Raw genomic sequence first — 23,225 nt, 5'->3', positions numbered from 1 at the left:
CTCCTGAGTCAACAGGATGTACCAGATTTAAAGAGATCAAATGCAGTGTAATGTTTGTGGTTTCAGTTGTGGATTAGATGAGCTATTATAGAAAGTGCTGCCAAGTAAATATAGCAAAAAAAAAAAAAGAGTAACAAGAAGATAATTTAAATATGTCTATTAAATTGTGTGTTAAGTAAAGTAGTGGAAGCTTGGTGTGGAATGCAACTTATTATCTGGAGAGTCAGTGTTGTAGATAAAACTGGAATTATAGCTTTTTTTTTATCCTCTGCAGAACATTTTTTTTTATTACTAAAGGAAGAAACAGTAAACCAGGAATTTCAGAGATGGGCGCTTGACTGTGTAACCATGGCTGCCTGATGACTTACAATATTGAAACCTCCAAATGATATTCCTTGTTTCTTTACTTTCTATTTCTTGCGATTACCGCCACCACAGCAGATCAGATTTCCTGAGATAAATATGCTGCCTGGCTTTTAATGTGATTTCTGTATTGCCAGGAGTTGGCTTGTTCTGATAATAAAAGAACCTAAAAATTGTACATCCCTTAATTGGTAAGAAGAGAGATGTTTTGATGGGCCACAAATGGAGGAATTGATTTTTACTGCCTCTGCCGTGTGTCAGGCACCGTTCCCGCACGGAAGGCAGCAGCTGGCTCTCCGATGAGCTGATTTGTGTTCCCGAGTTCTTGATGTCAGATGCTTGGAAGTGTTCTGTGCGGACAAGAAAAATGGAGCCCTTATAACATTATTTGTTTCTAAATTGAAATGTTTATAGAACTCTGCTTTCTACCTCGAATTGAATGAATTCTTAGCTTCATGTGTCCTTTTTTTCTTTTCTTTTTCTTTTTCTTTGGTGACTGGTCCTCAGGCGTTTAGAGGTTCTGCCCTGAACCTTTATCTGAAATTGCGATGTTACCTGCACACAAGACAGAGGTGTGCATATGGGTGCATGTGCTTTTGCCTACATGTATACGTTTGCCTTATGTTTATATACAACAGAGATATTTTTGTTTGATTTAAATCAGTGCTGAGAGGTTTTTGTTTTGTTTTGTTTTGTTTTTTGGCAGTCCTGGGTCTGTCCATGAGCTTCTTTTGCTTAAGGCTAGCACTCTACGACTTGAGCCATAGTGTCACTTCTGGCTTTTTCTGTTTATGTGGTTCTGAGGAATCGAACCCAGGTCTTTTAAGCCAATTTCCCAACTGGCTGAGAGTTTTTTAACTGGTGGATTTGATTTCTAGGACAAGGAAGAGACAACATATAGTAGTTTTTTTTTTCAGTTCTAGGTCCCTACTTTTTAATGGGCAAGTTTTGATCCATTGACGTTTAATAGGATTACTAACAGGCTTCAGGTAGTGTATTTACCATGCTGGTTTTACACTTTGGTTTACAAGTTCTTCATGAGTTCTAGAAATGAATTTCTACGATTGAGGCCATGATTCTTTCCCCAGATGTGCAGAGATGTAAACAAGACAAGACAAAGGAATGTTGGAGCCCATCATCTGAGGGGTGCTGGGATGCTGCTCCCCTGGCGTGGAATGGGAATCGCAGAGCTGTCCGTCTCTGCAGGAGGCTGGATCACACACTTTTAGGTTCCCGTTAGCTGTGGGCTGAATGCACAGGGCTGTGAAATAGGGCTATGTGTGGATAACCATGGCTTTGAATAACCACTGAGCACCCCCACACATGCAAGGCGTCATTAAAGGCTGTAATCTTCAGCTGGGCTACTTCTGTGCCCAGTGCACAGAATAGTTATTTTATTTTAAAAACCGGTGCAATCATTCTGAGGCTGGCTCTCACTCTCTGGGCCAGCACCTCAGTTACTGATGGGGGCCTAGACACATTTAAACTTGTGGTTTGATCCTTCATGGTGTTTCAAACACATGTGCTTCCGCTATCCCAGAATCAGGATGACTTTGCAAATGACCAAAACAACATTACCATATTGGAAAGGATAATTCTGTGGAGGGCTAGTGAGGCTAGGAGGCCCTCTGGCTCTCACTGCAAGGCTTTGAGGAATGCTACAAGTTGAGAGGTATTAGGAGCCGCTGATGTGGGCTCCAGAGAGTATGTTACAGAGTTGGGATTTCAGGAGACAAATGTTAAAGCATTTTCTTCTCTCTGAGGTGTCATGACCCCCAGCAGCCACACACAGAGGGAAGATGACAAGAAATCCCCCTAGAAATTTGCGCCACGAATTAAAAGACTCTAGTTGAGAATTATGGCACCACATGCTACAAAAAAACCCTATATATTAATATACTGAGAGGTGTCAAGAATAATGGACCCCGGGAGGTAGAGTAATTAAATGTATCTTAATAAATGCCGGGCAATTCTTTTAAAACCCTTTCCCAAGACCCTGTCAGCTGACATGGACTGTATTCTTCCTGTTGGCAGGAGGCCTAGAAGGAGAGCCCGAGTGTGATCGGAAAACCAGCCGTGCGCTGGAAGACAGGAACAGCGTGACTAGTCAAGAGGAGAGAAATGAGGACGATGAAGACATGGAGGATGAGTCAATTTACACCTGCGATCACTGTCAGCAGGACTTCGAGTCTCTGGCAGACCTGACGGACCACCGGGCCCACCGCTGTCCTGGAGGTAATGCTAAACAGCACGGGGATTCTGACAGGTGGTTACACGGATAATTGGACATAGCAACAGCTTGAAGCCTCAAGTGAGATTAAAGAATTAATAATGTAATTTTACAGTTAATGTCATTTTATTGTGGTGTCTTGGGTACCCTGTATCGCCTTTTAAATAAAATTAAAAATAAAAGCAACAGCTTTCCGGCAAGCAGGAATTAGGTGGAGGCGCCCCGTCTCTGTTCCTGCCTAATCATACTCTGTAATACATCGTCCTTAAGTGGGTGCATTGCACCCCACAATTCTGGAAGGCCTTTTGGAGAGCCAGCAATTAAGGTGTTGTTAGTTCAAAGTTAAGCAGCTTAAGTGTGGAAAGCTGCATGAAGGGGCTATGAGGCAGCACTTGTGGTAAGAGAGAGAATTTCAAAGGCTGGGGACAGGTTATACAGATGGAGACCCCATCTCCTCTCTAGGGAGAAGTGTTAGGCCTGATTTTCATGAACTCAGTACCTTGAAGGAGTTCAAGACTACTGTTTCACCAGCTTCAGATTTCATGAGCCGTGTGTGTGTGTGTGTGTGTGTGTGTGTATGCATGCATGTGCACATGCATGTGTTTCTTGGGGTATAACAGTCTTACTACAGGGGTTCACACATTTTTGGGCTTGGAGATTTGCAAAGGGATTTGTGGCTCCTTATACAACCATCCTGAGATACCCTTTTACTCTGGTTATTGGATGGAACCTTATGGAGGCTAGTTTTGGAGAGAAGGCTTAAAATCTAGGGTTTTACAGGAGCCCTGTTACCTGGGGGGAAATTTGCCCCTTGTAAGTAGACTCAAAGCACTTTGCTTCCTCTACTCCTCATGCCATCTTGGAGATTTGAAGCTTCGTGTTGGGGAACTTCTATAGCTTGCCCTCTAGTGGCAGCAATTCCTGCACAGCCCTGGCTATACCAAGTCCCTATTCTCAATCTCTAGAAGGAACAAGATGAAAAAACCAAACCAAACCAAAACAAAACATTGGAGTATTTTGGTGCTCAGAAATCCAAACCCTATTCATTTGAGATTTGTGATGTTTCAGCCAGAGACACAGGCGGAGGCTGATTTGTAAGTCTAAAGTTGGGATAGAAAGAGGACCTGTGGGGCTTTCCCCATGAATGAAAGCCAACCCTTCTGCTGCTGTCACAGAGCTATATGGTGGCAAATCTAGGATATCTTCAGGACCCTAAGCTATTCACTCTGATCCTGCTTGAAGAAAAATACAATTGTGCTATTTCTTGATCTAGCTAAGAACTGAGGTGGAATCTTAACTGCAAGAGAATGCTTTTAGCCACTGAACTGGCATTCCAACCAGAAGATACTCTTCTTATGTTTTAAATGAGATAGCAGTAAGGCCTCCGTATTGGTCCAGTGCTGCCCCGACCTCTGAGCTCTGAGGCAGGACCCCATGCCTACCCCTACCCAGGCTGCACTTCCCTGCAGCCTGGGAGGCCAGGCTGACTCGCATTCCACCAACCACACTCTCAAGGGCACTTGCACCTCTAGTGGAGAAGAAACCGAGAGATGAGGACTGTGCACAGGGTCTGTGCCAGAAACAAGAAATGGTGGCTAATTGTGCCAACGCTTCAGCACTTCTGACTTTGGCAGAACTCCGTACTGCCTGTCTGCAGGGTCCCCCGCCCTTTTTTATTGATGCTAGAGGTGTCCACTGGTGGTCTTGCTCACTTCCTGACAGAACCACACTAACGACCTCCATGGGGACCTGGGAGCCAGGAATATCCCCAAACCCTGGAACATTGGAAGGGAGTCAGAAATTCCTTGAAAGAGTATGAGAAGCCACCTTACCTAACAGCATCTCTGAGAAATTCAGTACCTCCCAGCCAGAGGCATGACCCAGGCTGAGTTTCCCTGACACAATGAGACACAGGAGTTATTTCCCCTAGGACTTAGGTTCTCAGATGGACCACTGGGAAATGTCAGCACTGGACTCCAAATATTTCTATACCAAGGATACCTTCCACCATCCATGGGTTTTCCAGCTGTGTTTCCAGGGGTCTCTGGGGTAGTGTATCTGATGTGTTTGGGGCTTTAGGAGTTGGTGCTCTGATGCCCCAGCCAGTCTAAACTGATCGCCTTAAATGTTCTGTTTTATATATACGTGTACATGTATATATACATATATATATATGTATATATACACATACAAAGCATATTGTACATTTTATATAAGCCATATATAAATACCATATATATGCCATATATACCATATATAATATCTATGTATATATGCATTTTTATGTACATATTTGCATATAAATATACTGTGGTACTGGTGACTGAACTTAGGCCTATGCTTGCTAGGCAGGTACTCTACCACTGAGCCATACTTCCAGCCATTTTTTGCATGGGTTACTATTATTGTTGTTGTTGTGTTGGTACTGGGGCTTGAACCTCAGGGCCTGGGCACTCTTCCTTAGCTTTTTTGCTCAAGGCTGGTGCTCTACCACTTGAGCCACAACTTCATTTCTGGCTTTTGGGTAGTTAATTGGAGATAAGAGTCTCAGGGATTTTCCTATCCAGGCTACTTCAGACTTTGATCCTCAGATCTCAGTCTCCTGAGCTATGCTTACAGGTGTGAGCCATTAGCACCTGGCTAGCTTTTTTTGGGGGGGGGGTCATGGGGCTTAAAATCAGGGCTGAGATGCTGTCCCTGAGCTTTTATGCTTAAGACTAGCACTCTTCCACTTTGAGCCATAGCTCCACTTCTGGTTTGTGGGTGGTTAAGTGGGGAAATGGGTCTAATGGACTTTTCTGCCTGTGCTGGCTTTGAGCTGCAATCCTCTGATCACAGCCTCCTCAGTAGTTAGGATTACAGGTATGAGCCCAACGCCCAGCTCAGCAAGGGTCATTTTTGAGGTGAGATCTTGCTTTAATCCCAGGCCAGCTTGGGTTGTGATCCTTACACTTACACTTCCCCATATCTCTAGGGGTGATTGATACATTCCATTGCACCCAGCCTTTACGCTTCCTCCTAGCCAGGGGCACCTCACCGAGCCATTGGTTGAGATTGAATTTCATGAACTTCTTTTTGCTCAGGCTGGCTTTGAACTATGGTTCTCCAATCTCTACCTTCAAAAAAATAGGATTATAGGCTTGAGCCATTGCACCTGGCTTGTTTTGTATGCCCTCATGAAGACTATATATTGATAGATCTATAGTATGTATAGAGATATAGTATCTATCGTTCTAGCTGACATGTGAAGATTAACTTCTGCCTTTATACCAGAGCAATATGAAAATGCAGCAGCAGGCCAGGCCAGGGTTTGCTGGACACTCAAATCAGCCATTTGCACCCCTTTTAATTAATAGATGCTGTAGGGGAAGGCTTTAGGAGAACATCAGTGCCGTCAAGGATAGCCTTCCTAGGAGGACAAATGGCCCGTCCACTGCCCAACAAAGACATCCCAGGGAGGACCTAGCTATGTGGAGCCTGGACAGTGCGGCAGAACTGCTGTGGACAAGGGTATCTTATTTCAGTCAGTCTGTGAGAAAGTACAGGGGGAAAAAAACTACCTAAATGTCTTCCTTCCTCTCAACAACAGCTGGCACAGAGTGCCATGACTCCACGTTAGAGATCACTCCCCACTGTAACCAGTCAGCTCTGCAGGGAAGGCCAGCCTGGCGTCCCCCGCCCCAATCCCAGTCAGCTCCATTACTGTCTCTCTGGAGACCAGAGACCCCTGGGTTGAGGACTGGTTCCCAAGATTGCCTCCCCTTCTGAGCTTCAGCTTGTCACCCATGCTTATGACTAATCGGCTCTCAACTAGGTTCCCACATACCTTCTTTGCAACTGACCAATTTCCTAGATTAGTTCAGAGAACTCCGGCAGCCCTTTATTTGTATCAGCTTATTAGAGAGGGGGCCCCAAAATGGGGGTGACAAGGAGGCACAGGGCAAGGTACTAGAGGAGGGCCGCAGCTTCCTGGCATGTATCCCCTTCCTGAAGTTTTCTAAGACTTTTGGGTTTTGTGCAGCCTTCATTATATAAGAATAATCAATTCGAGAATTGGCTGTTGGTAATCAATGTAACCTCTAGCTTCTCTTCTGTCCTTGAAGGTGGGGGACTATATATATATATATATATATATACACACACACACACACACACACACACACACTATATTTGGTCTTATCTGTTGTGTTCCAGCGATTAGGAATATTCCAGTTCAAGATTAGCCATGCAAATTGAGAAGATCTCATCTCAAACAATCAGTGAGGCATGGTGGAACATGTCTGTTCCCAGCTACACGGGAGACATAGAGAAGAGAATTGTGGTCTAAGGCCATGCAAGGGCAAAAAAAATTGAGTCCCTATCTAAAAATAAACAAAATTTAAAAAAAAGTGGGGTGAGGGATGACTGGGGATGTGGCTAAAGTGGTAGAGCATTTCCTAAACAAGGTCCTGAGTTCAAACCAGTACTGCCAAGAAAGAAAATAAAGGAAGGGTTGGGCTCCGGTGGCTCATGCCTGTAATATTAGCTACTTAGGAGGCTGAGATCTAAAGATCGAGGTTCAAAGCCAGCCCCAGCAGGAAAGTCAGTGAGACTCTTATCTCCAGTAAACCACTAGAAAACCAGAAGTGGTGCTTGTAACTCAAGTAGTAGAGCGCTCGCCTTGAGCTGAAGAGCTGAGGGACAGAGGGACAGTGCTTAGGCCCAGAGTTCAAGCCCCACGACCGACCAAAAAAAAAAAAAAGAAAAGAAAGGAAGGAAGGAAGATAATATAGATGAGCAGAAAGGATGAATTTAGCTCTATCAAGTTCTGTTTCTCTCTCAGTCTCTCTGTCTCTCCTCTACCCCTTGTATCTTAGGAGAACCAAGCTTCAAGGTGTGAAGCGTTGCATTTTTATGGCATGTGATGAAACAAGCAAAATTCCATCCTCCCATTCCTTCTTACGACTCCAACAACTGATTTTCCCTTGTTTGTCTCCAGCCCCTGCTCTCACTATGACAAATGTTCATCCGCTCAGAGTTATGAGTACACAGTGTTTTGAATTCTGCATGATCACCTGACTCGAATGAAGTTTAGAGTTTCTTGGTGGAGGACTCTCTGGGCTCTCTGTGTCTTCACATTTTCTGAATAAACTTTTTCTTGTTACATGCTTTTCTGCATGGCCTTTGTGTGTGTGTGGGGGGGGTCCTCCTTTCGAATGGCAATGTGCAAAGGGAGGAGGCTGGGAAATGTTATAGTAAGGCTGTGAACTGTGCCTGACCAGGTCCCCAGGCTGAGCACTGATGGCTTCTCTAGGTCTTGGGCCTCTTTGCTAAAGGATAGCTGATATGCTTGGTTATTTGTTAGTGGAGGGAGTGGTAGACAGGGTCTCTGTAGAAAGAAGGAGAAGGCCATGACTCTGGGCTGCTTGTTCTGTGGGATTGCAGTGGCCTTCAGGGCTGGTATGGGGCTGACCACTGGCTTCTTCACTTCTGCCTCTGTTTTCTGATCTTTGATTCAGTTTGGTGAGTTTCTAGGTGCAGTGGGGCAGTGGGAGATCTTTGGGGGTTGCTGACAGTCTGATGTCCAGGTGGGACCTGGGGCAGGTTTCTACTCTGCCACTGTGCAGTGTGGGCCGCTATCCTGGCACTAAACCTATGGTACAGATGGTTCTCTTTCCAGCTCCCCCTCTCCTCCCAGTCCCGCTCCTCATCAGTTTCTGCCTGTGATTTAGTAAGTGGGTTTGAATGTGCTTATCTTCTATCTTCTTCTCATCACTAAACTTGATGACAGGGGCATTGTCTGTTTTGTTTTCTCTTAAATTGTGTTTAATGCATTTTTGTTGGATGAATACATGATCTTACCACATCTTCTACACTGTTTGTTACCACTTATTCCCATTTTATACATTGGATGACTAAAATTGAGACACTCAAAAAGTCAGAACAAGAACACAGGTGTTCAATTCTAAACTAAACTCCAGACTTCCTTCTTTTGAAGGCTTAATTTAAAAATCATGTGAGGTGGTTCAGTCACATTGGCTTATGCCTGTAATCCTAGCTACTTGGAGGCAGAGATAGGAAGATTGCAGTTTGAGGCAAACAAACAAAAACCAAACAACTAGTTAGACCCTATCTTCCTATCTTAAAGAAAAAATCAGAAGTGACGATTTGTACCTGCAATCGTAGCTATGTTGGGGCAGAGTAAAGCTATCTCCAAGTGAGGCTAGGCCTGAACAAAAGCATGAGGCCCTATTTGAAAAATAACAGGCAAAAAACCAAGGGGAGTGCTGCATGCATGAGCATGCTCATGCTGGTCTTGGGGCTTGAACTCAGGACCTGGGCACTGTCCCTGAGATTTTTTTTCTCAAGGCTAGTTAGTACTTGACTACTTGAGCCACAATTCCATGCTGGCTTTTTTTGGTGGTTAGTTGGAGACTAGTTTCATGGGCTTTCTTGCCTGAACTGGCTTTGATCCTCTGGGGTAGCTGGCGTTAGAGCCACCAGTGGCCAGTGGAAGTGTATTTTAAGACACTGAGTTCAAAAGCAAAACAAACACAAACACCCACAAAAAAAAACCCATTACCACCAAACCCTAGATAAAACAACAACAAATTAAAAACAACAACAGAAAAAGAGGTAAGGAAGAATTTTTTCTAGTGACAATAGCAGACAGAACTCGTTGGCTCACCCTGTAATCCTTGCTACTCAGGAGGCTGAGATCTGAGGATCGCAGCTTGAAGCCAGCGGGACAGAAAAGGCTCTTATCTCCAATTAACCACTCAAAAACTGGAAATAGATCTGTGGCTCAAAGTGATAGAGCGCAGGGGCAGTGGCCAGGTCCTGAGTTGAAGCCCCATGATTGACCAAGAAAAAAAAAAGACAACAGCAAAAAAATATTCTCCAGTTGTAATTTTTGCCCAGCCTAATGACCAGAACTGAGGAGTGCCTGGAAGAAAGGTGGACCCTCTGTCTCTGGGAAAGAGAGATGCTGCTGCATAAAAGGCTGAGTGGAAAGCTAATTACACTTTGGTTTATTCAGTGTGGCCAGAGGGACCTGTGGACTACAATTACAGGTTTGGGGCCGCAGGAAGGCTGGTACCTTTGCCAGCCTTGCTATTCTCTGCCCATTGGCTGGGGCTTGCTTTTGTGTGCCAGTGCAAGCCCCTTTCATGTTCCCTTTGCTGGGCATCATATCTCAAGCACACAGGTGTGAGGAGAGGCTTGCTCCTCTCACCAGGGCATATTGGCACCAGGGGATACCATACCCTGCAAAAGGCCTGAGGGCTTGAGCACAGGCAATCTGTACTGTAAGAGCTTTCCTGCATGTAAATGGTTAAAAAAGGAGCAACAAGCAGTCCGGGCGATGGTGGCCACAAGATCTGCAGAAACCAGGTGACACCCAATGAGAAACATGCGTGTGTATGGCGAAGTCAAACAAAACGGCTGCTAAGGCTTAGAAAGGACAATGAAGAGGCAGACCAGTGTCACTGCAGATAGGCTTCCCCTAAGTGGAGCTGGGGCTAGCTAGAATCAGGTGGTATTCCAAAGTGGACAAGCTGCCCTAACGTACATAAGCAGTGGACATGCGTGACAGGAAGAGATATTATGAAAAGATGTGACTGTGGATGGGGTGGGGTGGAGTGAATGGGCTGTGAGTAGAAATGGGAGTTTGTGGTAATCAGATCCTGGAGCCAGGAGGTTCTAAGTGACATGCAGCAACCCTAGCAGGTAAAAAAGAACCCAGAAAAGGACCCCAATACTTTTGGGAACTGGCATGGGATGGATGTCCTCACACCTCAGTGGAGGACTGACTGGAGTCTTGTGACTTAGGATGAGGATGAAGAAGGTGATCTATCCCCCAAAAGAAAATTGGATCTCTCTCAAAATAAGTCCAAAAGGACCAGAAATCTAAACAGAAAAAGAAAACTTAAAAATGTCAAAAGAAAACATAGGATATATATATTTTTTTTAAATATTAATTTTGCTGGGTGTTGGTGGCACATGCCTGTAATCGTACCTACTCAGGAGACTAAGATCTAAGGATCATGGTTTGAAGCCAGCCCAGGCAGGAAGATCCGTGAGGCTCTTTTATCTATAATTAACCACTAGAAAATTGGAAATGGCACTGTGGCTCAAAGTGGTGGAGCACTTGCCTAGAGCAAAAAGAGCTCAGGGCTAGCACCCAGGCCCTGAGTTCAAGCCTCACAACAGACAAATTGTGTGTGTGTTTGTGTATGTGTGTGTGTGTGTGTGTGTGTGTGTATGTATGTGTAGGTGTGTTTAATAAGATAAAAAATGAGAAAGGTCTCTAAATATAACCTTAAACCCATAAGCCATAAAACAGGAGAACGAAACATCCAAGTACATTAAAAAAATTTTTTTTTGCATTGCAAAAACCACAATAAATCAAACCAAAGACATAAGAGACACCTCTATTAATGTGTAAGGAGCTCCTATAAACCCTAAGAAAATGGACAATAAATCAGCAGAAAAACAGGGCAGAGGCTGAGTGGAGGCTGGGCCAAGCCCACTTGGGATGCCTGCCCTGCCCAAGGCCAGTGCCCTCTCTGATTGGCTGGTACCACATGAGTGGTTAGATATTTTGAATACCTCCCATGTGCAAAGGACAGAATTGGAAGCAGAAAAAGAAATACTAGTGGGATCTTAAACATTTAAAAAGATTCAGAGCTCCATTTATAATAAGAAAACTGTAAGTTTAAACCACAGGGAAATACCATTTTTAACCTACCAGATTGGCAAAGATCAAAAAAGTTAGCCAATCTGTCTCACAGGTGAGGATGTATGAATATGTTGTTTTGTGATGTTTAGGTTTGGGATTTTTCTCCCTCTTTGTCAGTAGATAGCCTTTGCCTGTGGACAGAATACACAGAAGGTGCTCAGTCTTGTCCTTAAGTTTGCTGATCTTGTCTTCAAGCAAGTTTCAGCCTGTTCACAAGACACAGAAATGCCATGGATAAAGTGCTTTGGGCTATGAGATAATCATGATAAATGTTCTGGTAAATGTTCTGCATACTGTGTCTGCACATAGTGTGGCATGTGACTGGGAAGGGATGGAAGGAATGCATGGAAGAGATGTATGATGTAGTAGGGATGTAGATTATAAGGACAGGTGTTATTGTAAGAGTTCTAAGCAGCATCCTGTAGCTTCTCTGAGAGGTGTTTCTGGGTACAGAGAGATCACTCAACCACCATTTCTTGGAAGATTCTGGCTTTGTGGATGGGCCTGCTAGTGTGTTTCTGCTTGGAAGAAAAATGGATGGATAGCAGTGGGGGCTGGCCACTCTGTGTGTACCTGGCTTGGGAGAGGGTGGGCGTCTTTACCACGCTGCCTGCTCTCTGCTCCTGGATTCCGCATTCATAGATGCTTGGGAAGCTGGCCGAGGATGGGAGGTCTGAGCTGAGCTGGCCAGCTGTGCCCTGGGTGTTTGATGGCAGTGTGTGCTTGAGTTATATGCTGATGTTTGGTTCACCTGTAAGTTCCTTAGGTCTACAAGGCATCCTCTCCACGGCCTGATGGTGAGAATGTGTGCCGCTGCTGCCCGCTCACTGGCCTTTGTGTCTCTTCAGTGTTGGATGCACATCTGCCAATGGAGAGGGCCAGAGACAGTGGGAAAATCTGCATCTGTGTGCAGGTCTGGAGGGTTCTGAGGACTGACCAAGCTGGAGGAGGTTTTACGTCTTTCCTAGCTAGCTAGAATGCTTTTATTTCAGACCACTTTGACCATCCCTGAGCTTCCAGGGATGTCCCGTGGTTCAGGGTGGGCACAGTGGAATCAGATGAAGTGTTCAACATTCTGTGTGCATCTTCTGCAAACAGCCCCTGGGATGAGCCTTAGTGGGGGGTGGGGGCGGGTGTGTGGCAGTCCAGGCCACAGCCCTGTGCAGAGCTGCCAAAGCTCCTGAAGGCCACGCCCTGTTGTTGGATATGGGTTAGACACCAAACTGGACCTGGAGACCTAAGCTCAGGCTAGCCCACATGTGTTCCTAATAAGGTCCTGGGACAGACCACTGTCGTGTATTTAGTTTGGAGGTTTCCAGAGGGCAAGTAGTGATATGACATGGTATGTGTGTGCTTCACCTAGCTGGAAGATGACGTTGTCAGGACCCTGTGGTTGCCAGGTACATAGTAAGTCCTGCATAAAGACTTGACTTAGATAGATGTACAGAACAGGGCGGGCTGGGGAGAAACACTGGCTTACAGAACTGAGAAGCTCAGGAGTAGCACTGGCTCCCAGCTTGGACCTCTGGTGTCTCTGAAGACACTGCCCCAAGTCTGTCTCCACAATGTCATGCCCACACAGGCATTGGCAGAGATGTCCCCAGCACCCCAGGCTACCTACCTCCTCCCAACTCATTAGTGGCAGTGGATGGAGCAGTCTCTGTCTGATGGCCTGAGCTGACTTGTAACTAGAATTCGGATTTACCCTGGATGGCTGCTATGCCACAGGAGATGACAAGGTGGGTCAGGGAATCCGAACAGGGTCTAGGTGAAGCCAGGAAATGTGGGCGTCCCCTTCAGGAGGGGAGCCAGACAGGAAGGAGTGAAAGCATCACCAAGGCCAGGTATGGGTGGCCAGTCCTTTGGCTTTGCTTTTGCCAATATCAGCCAACCCGAGAATTGTCAGGAGGCACTATCCATTCCAGCTGCTTAACTTCAACGATTTCCCCTAGAATAACACACACCCTGATTGGGACAGGCACACGGTGAGGCTGGACTTGTCTATGGTTGCACAGAAGAGCTGACCTAGCCATCACCACTGGGGACGGTGGGGAGCTGAGGGCTGGGCACCTCTGCCTGGCTTGGTGGGTGCTTATGGGTGCTTTCGTGGCAAGCTTCCACCTCTGGTCTGATCCCATCTTCTGTCTAGGTGCTGATGGTTTCATGCTTATAATTCTAGCTACTCAGGAGGCTGAGATCTGAGGATTGTGTTTCTGCCTGGGCAGAAAAGTCCCCATGAGACTCTTAATTCTAACTGACTAAAAAACCGGAAGTGGAGCTGTGGTTCAGACTGGTAGAGTGTAGCCTTGAGCAAAAGAGCTCAGGGATGGGGCCCTGAGCCCCATGACTGAGGCCCCCCCCCAAAAAAAAGATCCCAGGGCAGGCAGTGTGGCCTGGGGTAGGTAAGGTGAGAGCAGGGTTGGGCACTGGGGTCATGGCTCGGGAGTGGGGCACTGGCCTAATGTGTTCTCTGGATCTGATCTCCAGCACCGCCAGGCCTAGGTTTACAGAAGGCTTTGGGGCTTCATGGCTTTGCTGTCACCCCCCCCCCAGTAAGACATTGGTGAGGGGCTTCCCAGTTGGAAGCTGTGAGCCAGGGCTGAGACCCCCAAGCCTGATACTCCAGGGCTCACCCCAGAAGCCACAAGGACATTCTGTCCTGTATAGCAGCCTTTGCTGGTTGGCGAGAGCATGGTCAGCCTGGGACCCACCCACACATCGGAGGGCATTCAGGGTATGGGGAGGAATGGAGAAAGGGCCAAGGCTTAGGCCCTGCTGCATCCTAAGATTCCCCGAAAGCTTGTTCCAGTGATTGGCAGCTGTGAGATGACACCCTAACACAGTAAAACAAAGAACATCCCCAAACAAAATGAGATACTGACCGAATTTATCTCCTGCAGACTGGGGCATGCGGTTCACGGCGGGCAGTCAGCAGGGGGCCGCGCCATTCTACCTTCCTGGCTGCTTGGCTCCTGGGCAGAGAGGCCAGGAAAAGAACAAGAGGATGGAAGCGCCCCGGTGCTGGGCTGAAGTCAAGCTCAGCTCCTGGCTTTGGCCTGTGTGCCAGCATTCCAAGGGCCCACTCAGGGAGAAGAGACGGATAGAGATTAGAAAGCGCTGTGTTTTAGGTTAAATGGCTTCAGTTGGAGTTGGCTGGCCTTTGGAAATGACATCACGGCTCTGGGGACAATCTGGAGCGGCAGCTGGACAGTTGAGGAAGGGTTGGCTCACGTGGGGAGGTGCCCCATAGCTCTCCCTGTCCTCTTACTGTCCTGGGTAAGGAAGGGATGGCTGAACATGCTAATTCTGGCAAGTGATGAGAGTGATGACATCTGGCCTTTGGGAGGTGAGGAAGGGCTGGGGTGTGGGTAGGATAATGGCTAGGGACCAGGTGTGAGATGGTTAGTATCTGCCTTGGCCGCGTTAGCCCTCCTTCCAGACACGGCTGCCAGCTATTCTCAGGGTAGCTCAGTCCTGACTGGACCCTTCTTCCTGGACTGAATCCGTCCCACTGATTTGGCCCTACCTCTGGCTCTCCCCTCCCTGCCTCTAATAGGAAATACTCATGCCTGCCACAGGGCCTTTGCACTACCTCTCATCTGTCTACCTGGAGGTTATTTCAAGTCTGCATGTGGGGAGCTCCCTTGCATTCCCTTTGGTTCTTAGCTTCCACATCACCCCAGAGTCACCCCTTTTATTTTTGTTAAACTACCCCCTTTGATTTCCTTCTTGGCAGTTGTTACTGGAAATGATCTTTCTGGATTTCTTTGGGATTATTGTCTCTGGGGAGCAGTGGCTCACTCTGTCCTTATCATGCTTTGGTCTGCTGATGACTCTATAGAAGCCTGGCACAAGTGGGTCTCAGGAAACACTTGGATGATGAGTTAGTAGTGGCCTTTGTGGTACCACGTGGGTCTGCTCGCTCCCTTGGGAAGCTTGAGGACTAGGAATTCTGGTGGGCCTGGACTGCGCAGTATCTGCTGGCCTGGAGAATAGGCTTTTTCTCTCTTGCTCCAGCAACTTTTCTTCCTAGAGCTTCCTGGGTCCTGGAGAGTGGAGACTATTGGACAAAGCAGAGTCCCTTCCACAGTGGTTGGGCGGGACAGCCAGAGCTCTCACTTACTCCCTGCGTGTGCTGGGACTGCCTAAGTGCAGGGACACTAAACCAGCAAAGCTAGAGTAGCAGCCAGGATGGTGCAGGGCGCAGACAAACAGAAAGCCTGTGTCCTGGGGCTGGAGGTGTTCTGTGGAGAGTGGTAAGCCGGGTAGGATGGAGGACACTGGGAGCCGGCCTGCAGAGAGACCACATCCCCAGGGCCTCTCTTCCTCCCCCCAAGGCCAGCTGGAGTCCCCGTGGAGGGCAGAGCAGAACTGCAGAGCGGAGGGCAGCAGTCACTATCCACACGGCCAGGTCACAGAGCCCGGGTGTGGGATCTGGATACAGGAGTGTGTGACTGGGAACACAGTGCCCAGATAAAGACTTAAAACTTACCTAAGCTGGGTGCCAGTGGCTCCCGCCTGTAATCCTGTAATCCTAGCTACTCAGGAGGCCGAGATCTGAGGATCTCGGTTCAAAGCTAGACCAGGAAAGAAAATTCATGAGAGTCTTATCTCTATTTAACCACCAAAAAACCAGAAGTGTTGTGTGGCTCAAAGTGGTAGAGTATTAGCTGTAAGGTCCATTCCTGGACGGCGAACAGACCTCGCCCAGTACCTGCGTTACCTAGGCAACTGGGACACCTGGAAGAGGTCAAGTCGCATCCGCTGAGGTCACATCTTAATCTGATGTGGCCACACCTTTCTCCCACCTGGTCCCACTTCCCTTTACCTGGACACACCCTCCCCCACTCCCTACCCTATATAAGGCCAAACCGGGGGCCAGACGCTCTCTTTTGCCAGCCGCGTGGAGTGCCAACCTTGCCTGGTCCCAGCAGGTCTACTGAATAAACCTACCCCTTACCTGAATACCACGTGCGTGGTGCAGTTCTTACTCGGCTACCTCTTTAAAAAACCTAACATTAGCCTTGAGCATGGTCAAGGACAGTGCCCTGGCCCTGAGTTCAAATGCAAGGTCAGGGTTTCCACAGAAAGCAGATGGTGCCTTTACACTGGGGGAGCCAGGAGCATTTAGTAAGGGTCTCAGTCATGACTGGAGGAGGCTCAGATGTGGAGAAGCCGAGGCTGGCATAATGGACAGCTTCCTGGGGGGAGAAGCCAGAGGAAGGCTTTGCAGCAGGAGATTTGATCCCCCTCAAAGAAACACCCTAACTCTGCCTCCTTCCTTCCCCCTCAGTCTGTACCATGCAGGGTATGAGGTGGTCAAAGGTAGAGGGTGACTCTGGAGAGACCAGAGGGTGCCAGGATCCTGCCAGGAGCACTTGCTCAGATTTGTTTGGGGAGAGGGATAGATGAGCTGTGGGTGTTTGGCCTTTGGGGCTTCCTTGTCCCAGGGCAGCTGAAGCATGGGTGATTTTGTCTGTGCTGTTGGGAGCACAGATTTGCAGAAACGACATTGCAAACCTGACCTACGCAAGGGTGGCTCTGGGCAGACGTAGCTGTCCAAAACTTTGTTATTTGCATAAACAGAGCTGTGGATAGGTTGAATTTCCAACTGAGGCCATTGCCTGCTGCAGTCATTGAGAACGTGGCGATGGAGGCACACTGTGGTGATGGAGGCGCATTGGGGCTCCCCCACCTCCTTGCCATTCCATTTGTAGCTTCACAGGGACAATGGCAGAGGAGGAGTCCATGGGAGGTGGAAGGTTGGGGATGTTGTAGCCTGGCCTTTGTTCATTATGTACTCAGGCGCACGCGGTTTCCATTCACAGACCAAGCTGCTTCGGGACCCCCAGAGGACAAGACAAGAGAATCTGCGCTCTAAGCACCAAAGCTATTTTTATGTGTGCGAGGGGCAAGGTGAGGTGCTGCTGCAGGCCGAGCTTCAGCTGTCCCCGCATGCAGAACTGGAATTGAGGCAGAATTAGAAGCATGAGTCAGAGGAGGTCCCCGTGAGAGGAGCATTCGGGATAGCACTAGGACTCTCACAAGTCTTTTGCAGAAGCACCCAGGGTAGATGAAGGAGATTTTCTTTGGGGGATGGGGTGGAGGAGCGGGTAAGGAACAACCCAGATAGTGCCTCTGGTAGTCCGTGAGTAGGGGGTGAATTGTTTCCCCAAGTCAAATTCTCCTGTTTCAGGTTTCCAAAGCCATGGTCCCCTCTGGATGGTCAAGGCCCTGCTTCTCAGGAAGCTTTCCTCTGGGCCCACATGTGGTGCAGGGCCCAGGCTACTGAGTGACTTCTGACTGCTACCATGTCAACTGAGCTGCTTCATCTCTAAAGGAGGGGCAGATGAGATCATAGAGTAAAAATAATAATAAGATATTAGCAAGTACCGCAGTGAAACATAATAATGCATCCCATGCACCCACGAGTCAAAGGTTCCAGATAAAGGTCCACCCCACCCCCACCCCCTGGTTAATTGCCGTCGCTGTTTGGGCTAGACCTCTACGCGGATTTTCCACAATGCCAGGTGTGTTCCCCAGCCCCTGGAACACGCCGCTGTAGCATCTCTGAAGTCAGGCGCATCATCTTCTGGCCAGTGGTTTGTCGTGGCATAGTTTACACTGTCTTCTGTTTTTCATTTGTAGTCCTACATAAAATAATGGTGTGTTTTACAATCCATGTGCCTTACGCCAGATGAAACATGGGGCGTGTGTATCCATAGAAACAATGTCATATTGATTTTTGATTAAAAAAATAAACGATACCATATTGGATCTATCATGCCGCAGCTTGCTTTTTTTTTCTTCTCTTTTCCTCCACATGGTGCACTGGAGAGCTCCCTCTTCCTTAACTGCGGCATGGCTTGCACAGCATGGTGCACCGTGGTTTATGCAACAGGTCCCCTGGAGTGGCATTTAGGTTGTTTCCAATGGTCTGCTTTTCCCTGTAGTTGTGGAGAAGAGGAGATTTGGGACAGCATTTATTCCATTCCATTTCCTTCCACTCCACTGCTCCTGTTCTGTCCCCTCCTACTTCTTCCTACTCACACCACTGATCCCATCCTGTCCTGTCCCTTGTCCTGCCTCTTCCTACCTTTGTCCTTTCCTGCCCTGTCCTTATCTGTGCCAGCCCTCCCCATCCTTTTCCTACCCATTCCGTCCTTCCATCCTATTTCATCCCATTCCATGTGTCCCACCTCTCTAGTCTCCTTTCCCATTCTACATTGTTAACCTTCCTGTCAGATCTCAGGTGTAGCTAGATCTAAGGGAAACCAGAACCTACCTCTGCAGTGGCTTCTGGTCTGGGGAGGGAGGGAGGCCTATACTAAAACTTGACTCTGAGTGCTGTACCATTGCAGCTCAGCTTGAGCTGGGCTCCAGTGCCTCACACCTGTAATCCTACCTACTCGGGAGGCTGAGATCTGAGAATTGTGGTTTGAAGCCAGGAAAATCCATGAGACTTTTAGCTCTAGTTAACCAGTGACAAAGCTGAAATTGGAGGCACACCTCGACTGACAGCTTTGAGTGAGAAAGTCAAGCAAAAGTGCAATGTGCAAAGCTTTGAGTTCAAGCCCCAGTAATAATACATACACGCCCCCCACCCAAAAAAAAAGAAGTTCAGTTGTTGGTGGGATATAGGTGTTGGCATGGTTCTAAGGAAGGTATTTTAGCCTTCAGTTTATACTCATTCTGGGTAGTTGAGGCTGACAAGATGAACAGGAATCACAAACATAGTGCTATAGTAGTGACATATCACTCTTGACTTACATGGGCAAGAATGGAAACTTTCTCCTGAAGACTTGTTGGGCTCTTGTGGTGTTTTTCTGTTTGCCCACCACTGAGAACAGAGCCACCTGTCTGCCCTGTGGCACTTGGTTGCTCTTCATGGAGATGCCCAGCCATCTCTCACTGGAAGCAGGAATCATGAGAGAGGAGGGAAGGGAAGGGAGGGGCAGGTTACCTGCCTGACCTGGTATATTGCTTCCTGCAGTGATTCCCAGAGGTTTTAAGTGCCCGTGGTTAACTTCATTCTTGTGACAATGCAGTTTCTAACTTATCAGGCCTGGTCTAGCTGAGGTTCTGAATGTTTCCTCAGCTCCCAGGGCTGCAGGCACTGTGGATTCATGGTCCACACTTTGAGAAGCAAGGACTCTAAGAGCCAAATGCAAACTGTGGAGGCTGGGAGACTGGCAGAGCTTGACAGGGAGTTGGGGCTTCTGGAACCAAGGGCAGTTGAACCTGGCACTCCTTTCTCTAGCCTGTAGGTTGTTCTGCTTAGGGCTTCGAGCTCATTGACTGCAAGGTGGCACCTGGGATAGATTAAGTCTTCACTCGGAGGTACTGACGTTGGTGTTGGAGGAGAGCTGCTGGCCTTGACTTTGTCCTTCAGGCACCAGTAACAACATGCTAGTTAGCGTTGTTGTCTTACTTCATTCTAATTTCTATAACAAAATGCCTGAGATGGGGTCATGTATAAGTAGCAACAGAAATTTGTTGCTCACAATTGTGGAGTCTGGAAAGTCCAAGTTCAAGATTCTGGCAGATTCCAGCTAGGTGCTGATGGCTCACACCTGTAATCTTAGCTACTCAGGAAGCTGAGATTTGAGGACCATGGTTTTCAAAGCCAGCATGGGAAGGAATGTCCATGAGACTCTTATTTCCAATTAACCACCAGAAAAACCGGAAGTGGCGCTGTGGCTCAAGTGATAGAGCTCTCGCCTTGAGCTGAAGAGCCCAGGGACAACGCCCAGGCCCAGAGTTCAAGTGCCACAACTGACCGCTCCCCTCCAAAAAAAAAAGATTCTTGCAGATTCCAGCATAAGGGTCAATTTTTCATAAGTGGCAATTTCTTTCTTTTTCTTTTTCTTTTTTTTTTGTGCTTGGGCACTGTCCTTGAGTTCTTTTTGCTCAAGGCTAAAGCTATGCCACTTTGAGCTACAGCTCTACTTCTGGTTTTCTGGTAGTTAACTGGAAATAAGAGTCTGGTGTACTTTCCTTCCTTAGCTGGCTTTAAAACATGATCCTCAGATCTCAGCCTCCTGAGTAGCTAGGATTACAGGTGTTAGCCACCAGGGCCTGGCTTCCATTTATAATTTTGGAGGAGGACATAAACATTCAGATCATGACCCTGAAAACAAATGTCCCTGGGGCTCCTGCTGCTCCTGCTTGAGAGCTATTGGTCTTGCAAAGTATGAAAGAACCACTGGAATCACAACAATAGACAAAAATATAAGAATTGTCTCGGCTATGCAAAATCTATTTCTACAGAAGAGTGAGCCATCAGCCAAAAATCCGGCAAGGAAGCACACAGAGCAGGCAGGCTGCCCCACTATTTACCCCTAACACAGCAGGTCCCGCCCCTTTGCTCAGATTGGTTGTGCTCAGCTTCACAACCTGCTCCTGATTATAAGGTAAAATTATTTGCATAAGGTTACTTTGAAATTACATTCACAGTAGTCTCAAAATGTACTTGCACCCTCTGCTATTTCTTGAATAATCTGAAGTGTGTCTTAAGTCCATCTTGAAACCAGTTTAAGACAAAAATCTTACATTTCAAAAAATCCTCCTTATTCCGAAGTTGTTCCTCTTTCTCTTAACAAGAACCTAGCCACCAGGCCAAAGCAGGAACTTTAAAGCAACACACTTTGATAGAAAAAAGGCTTTTCTCCCAGAAGGATTGTAGTCTGGGCTCCATCTGGCCAGTGTTGGCACTGTGCTGATGTGAGGAAGGTATTTGATGGGTGTGTATTGCACGAAGAGGGCATTGTGAGGAGGCATCTCTTTTTTTGGTGGCATTGGGTTTGAACTCAGGGTTTTGCACTTACTAGGTACCATACCTCCATATGAGCCATACCTTCACTTCTGAGCCAAACCGCCATCTTTTTTTCCCCCTCATCCTCTGGTTGCTTGTGTGACAGGGTTTCCTCTTTCTGCTCATGCATTTGCTTGGACTTTGATTCTTCTATTACTTCTTTCTTGCTGTAGTACATGCCAGCACACTCTGCTTCTTCCATTGAGATGAAGCCTTGCAGATTCTTCTGCCTGGGGACGTGAGTCATGAGTTTCCTGATCTCAGCCTCCCTGTAGCTAGGATGACAGTTGTGTATCACCTTGCCCAGCTATAGGTTGAGACGCAGGATTCTTGCATGTTTTCCCAGGCTGTTCTTGAACCATAATTCTCTGTTTTCCAAGTATCTAAGATGATAGGCACGAGCCACTAGTATCCTGCTATGTAGACAACCTCTTTAACCCCTGCTTCAAGGAAAGTCTCAGTCAGTAGGACTGAGGTAGCCCCACCTACCTGAGGAGCCATGGTGCATGTTGGAATTCAACTCTTATTCCTTGGCTTTCCCCAGCACTCACAGGTTGCATCTTCTCGCAAAATGACTGAAGAGTACTTGGATTTATTTATTTAGTTAGTTAGCTGGTCGTTGGGCTTGAACTCTGGGCCTGGGCACTGTCCCTTGGCCCTTCAGCTCAAGGCCAGTGCCCTACCACTTGAGCCACAGCACCACTTCTGGCTTTTTCTGCTTATGTGGTGCTGAGGAATCGAACCCAGGGCCTCATACATGCAAGGCAAAAGCCCTCTACCACTGAGCCACCTTCCTAGCTAGTACTTAGATTTTTAACCTGTGTCTGTCTTTTCTGGGCTGAGCAGTGGGAAGATAGGCTTGTGTTCTTTCTCATTGTGTCCTGAGGCCCCAACATTCCCTAGGTGTCTTATCAATTCCTGCTGAGAGAACTGCTTAAATTTCTAGGAAGAATCTGCTCTTCCAATGGTGGCTGCTTTGTTTTTAGTTTTTTTTTTTTTTTTGTCAGTCATGGGGCTTGAACTCTGGGCCTGGGCACTGTCCCTCATCTCTTCAGCTCAAGGCTAGTGTTCTTCTACTTGAGCCACAGAGCCACTTCATTTTCTGGTGGTTTAGAGTCTCACGTACTTTCCTGCCAGGGCTGGCTTTGAACTGTGATCCTCAGATCTCAGCCTCCTTAGTAGCTAGGATTACAAGTGTGAGCCACTGGCGCCCAGGGATTGCTTTGGTTTTACTGAAAAGCAGGCTGGTGCTGCCAGCCCCCATTCATTCAAAGCAGTTATTAGTCTATTGGTTGCTTCATGTCAGTCTGTTCTCTTATTGAGCTATGTAGTTTCTGTGGGAGCTGATGGAGTGCTGGGTAATGGACACCACACTGAGCCTTACCCAGACCCGGGACCATGACAGCCCTGAGAGCTTCTGGGGGAGGTTTGGCTACGGTGCCGTGAGAGTGCTAAGCAGACTCGATGTGGCTGGCTGGGAAGGTGGGTGAAGTTGGGTCTGAGATTTGCAGGGATTGCAGGTGCCAGCAAGGCCAGGCCCTCTTCCATGTAAGACTTTGTTTTGTAAGAATTGAAGATTTTTTTTAAACCAATAAAACAAACAAAAACACTGGAGAATGGATGAATAGATGACATGTTCTCAAGACTTCGTTTAACTTTTGTCTATTTTGAATCCTGTGAGAAGCGTCTTGGTCTTGAGTCTGAAATGAGTAAGACATGATTGAGTGAAAGCTCTGGATCCCTGAGCTCGGATGGGGCAGTGAGTGGAGGGTAGCATGTGTCAAGGCCCAGAAGAAGCAGAGGTTAAAGTAGCCTGCTCACAGACCAGCAGGGAAGCCAGGAAACTAGGCACTTTGGGACTCTGAGGGGAAGGGAGTGTGTGGATGAGGTTGATGGTCATTTGAATCAGATCACATGGGAGCTTGGATGTCACAGGGAGGAGCAGGGATTTTCTCTTAAGACTAATGGGGCACCTCTGGTAGGGACATGACGAGGTCTCTGCATAATCCTGGGGGGCTTGTTGATTTTGTTTTTTCATTTGGAGTTGGTAGGATGTAAGGCAGTGGCTCCTGGGGCCATGACCCCACCTTATTCAATTT

General features: G+C 47.4%; 1 protein-coding gene across 1 annotated transcript in view; it reads left to right on the top strand.

The window, feature by feature from the left end:
* The window catches only part of Znf423 (zinc finger protein 423), a 325,283-nt gene that overhangs the window by 111,957 nt on the left and 190,101 nt on the right, over positions 1-23,225 (top strand). The window contains exon 3 of the mRNA XM_013027900.1: positions 2,398-2,598. Coding sequence (XP_012883354.1) covers positions 2,398-2,598 — 201 coding nt within the window. The remainder of the gene's footprint in view (positions 1-2,397; positions 2,599-23,225) is intronic.

Source organism: Dipodomys ordii, unplaced genomic scaffold, assembly GCF_000151885.1.
Source record: "Dipodomys ordii isolate 6190 unplaced genomic scaffold, Dord_2.0 Scaffold106, whole genome shotgun sequence".
Taxonomy (NCBI): domain Eukaryota; kingdom Metazoa; phylum Chordata; class Mammalia; order Rodentia; family Heteromyidae; genus Dipodomys; species Dipodomys ordii.
The sequence above is the reverse complement of the archived record's forward strand: the minus strand, read 5'-3'. Positions and strand labels throughout refer to the sequence as shown.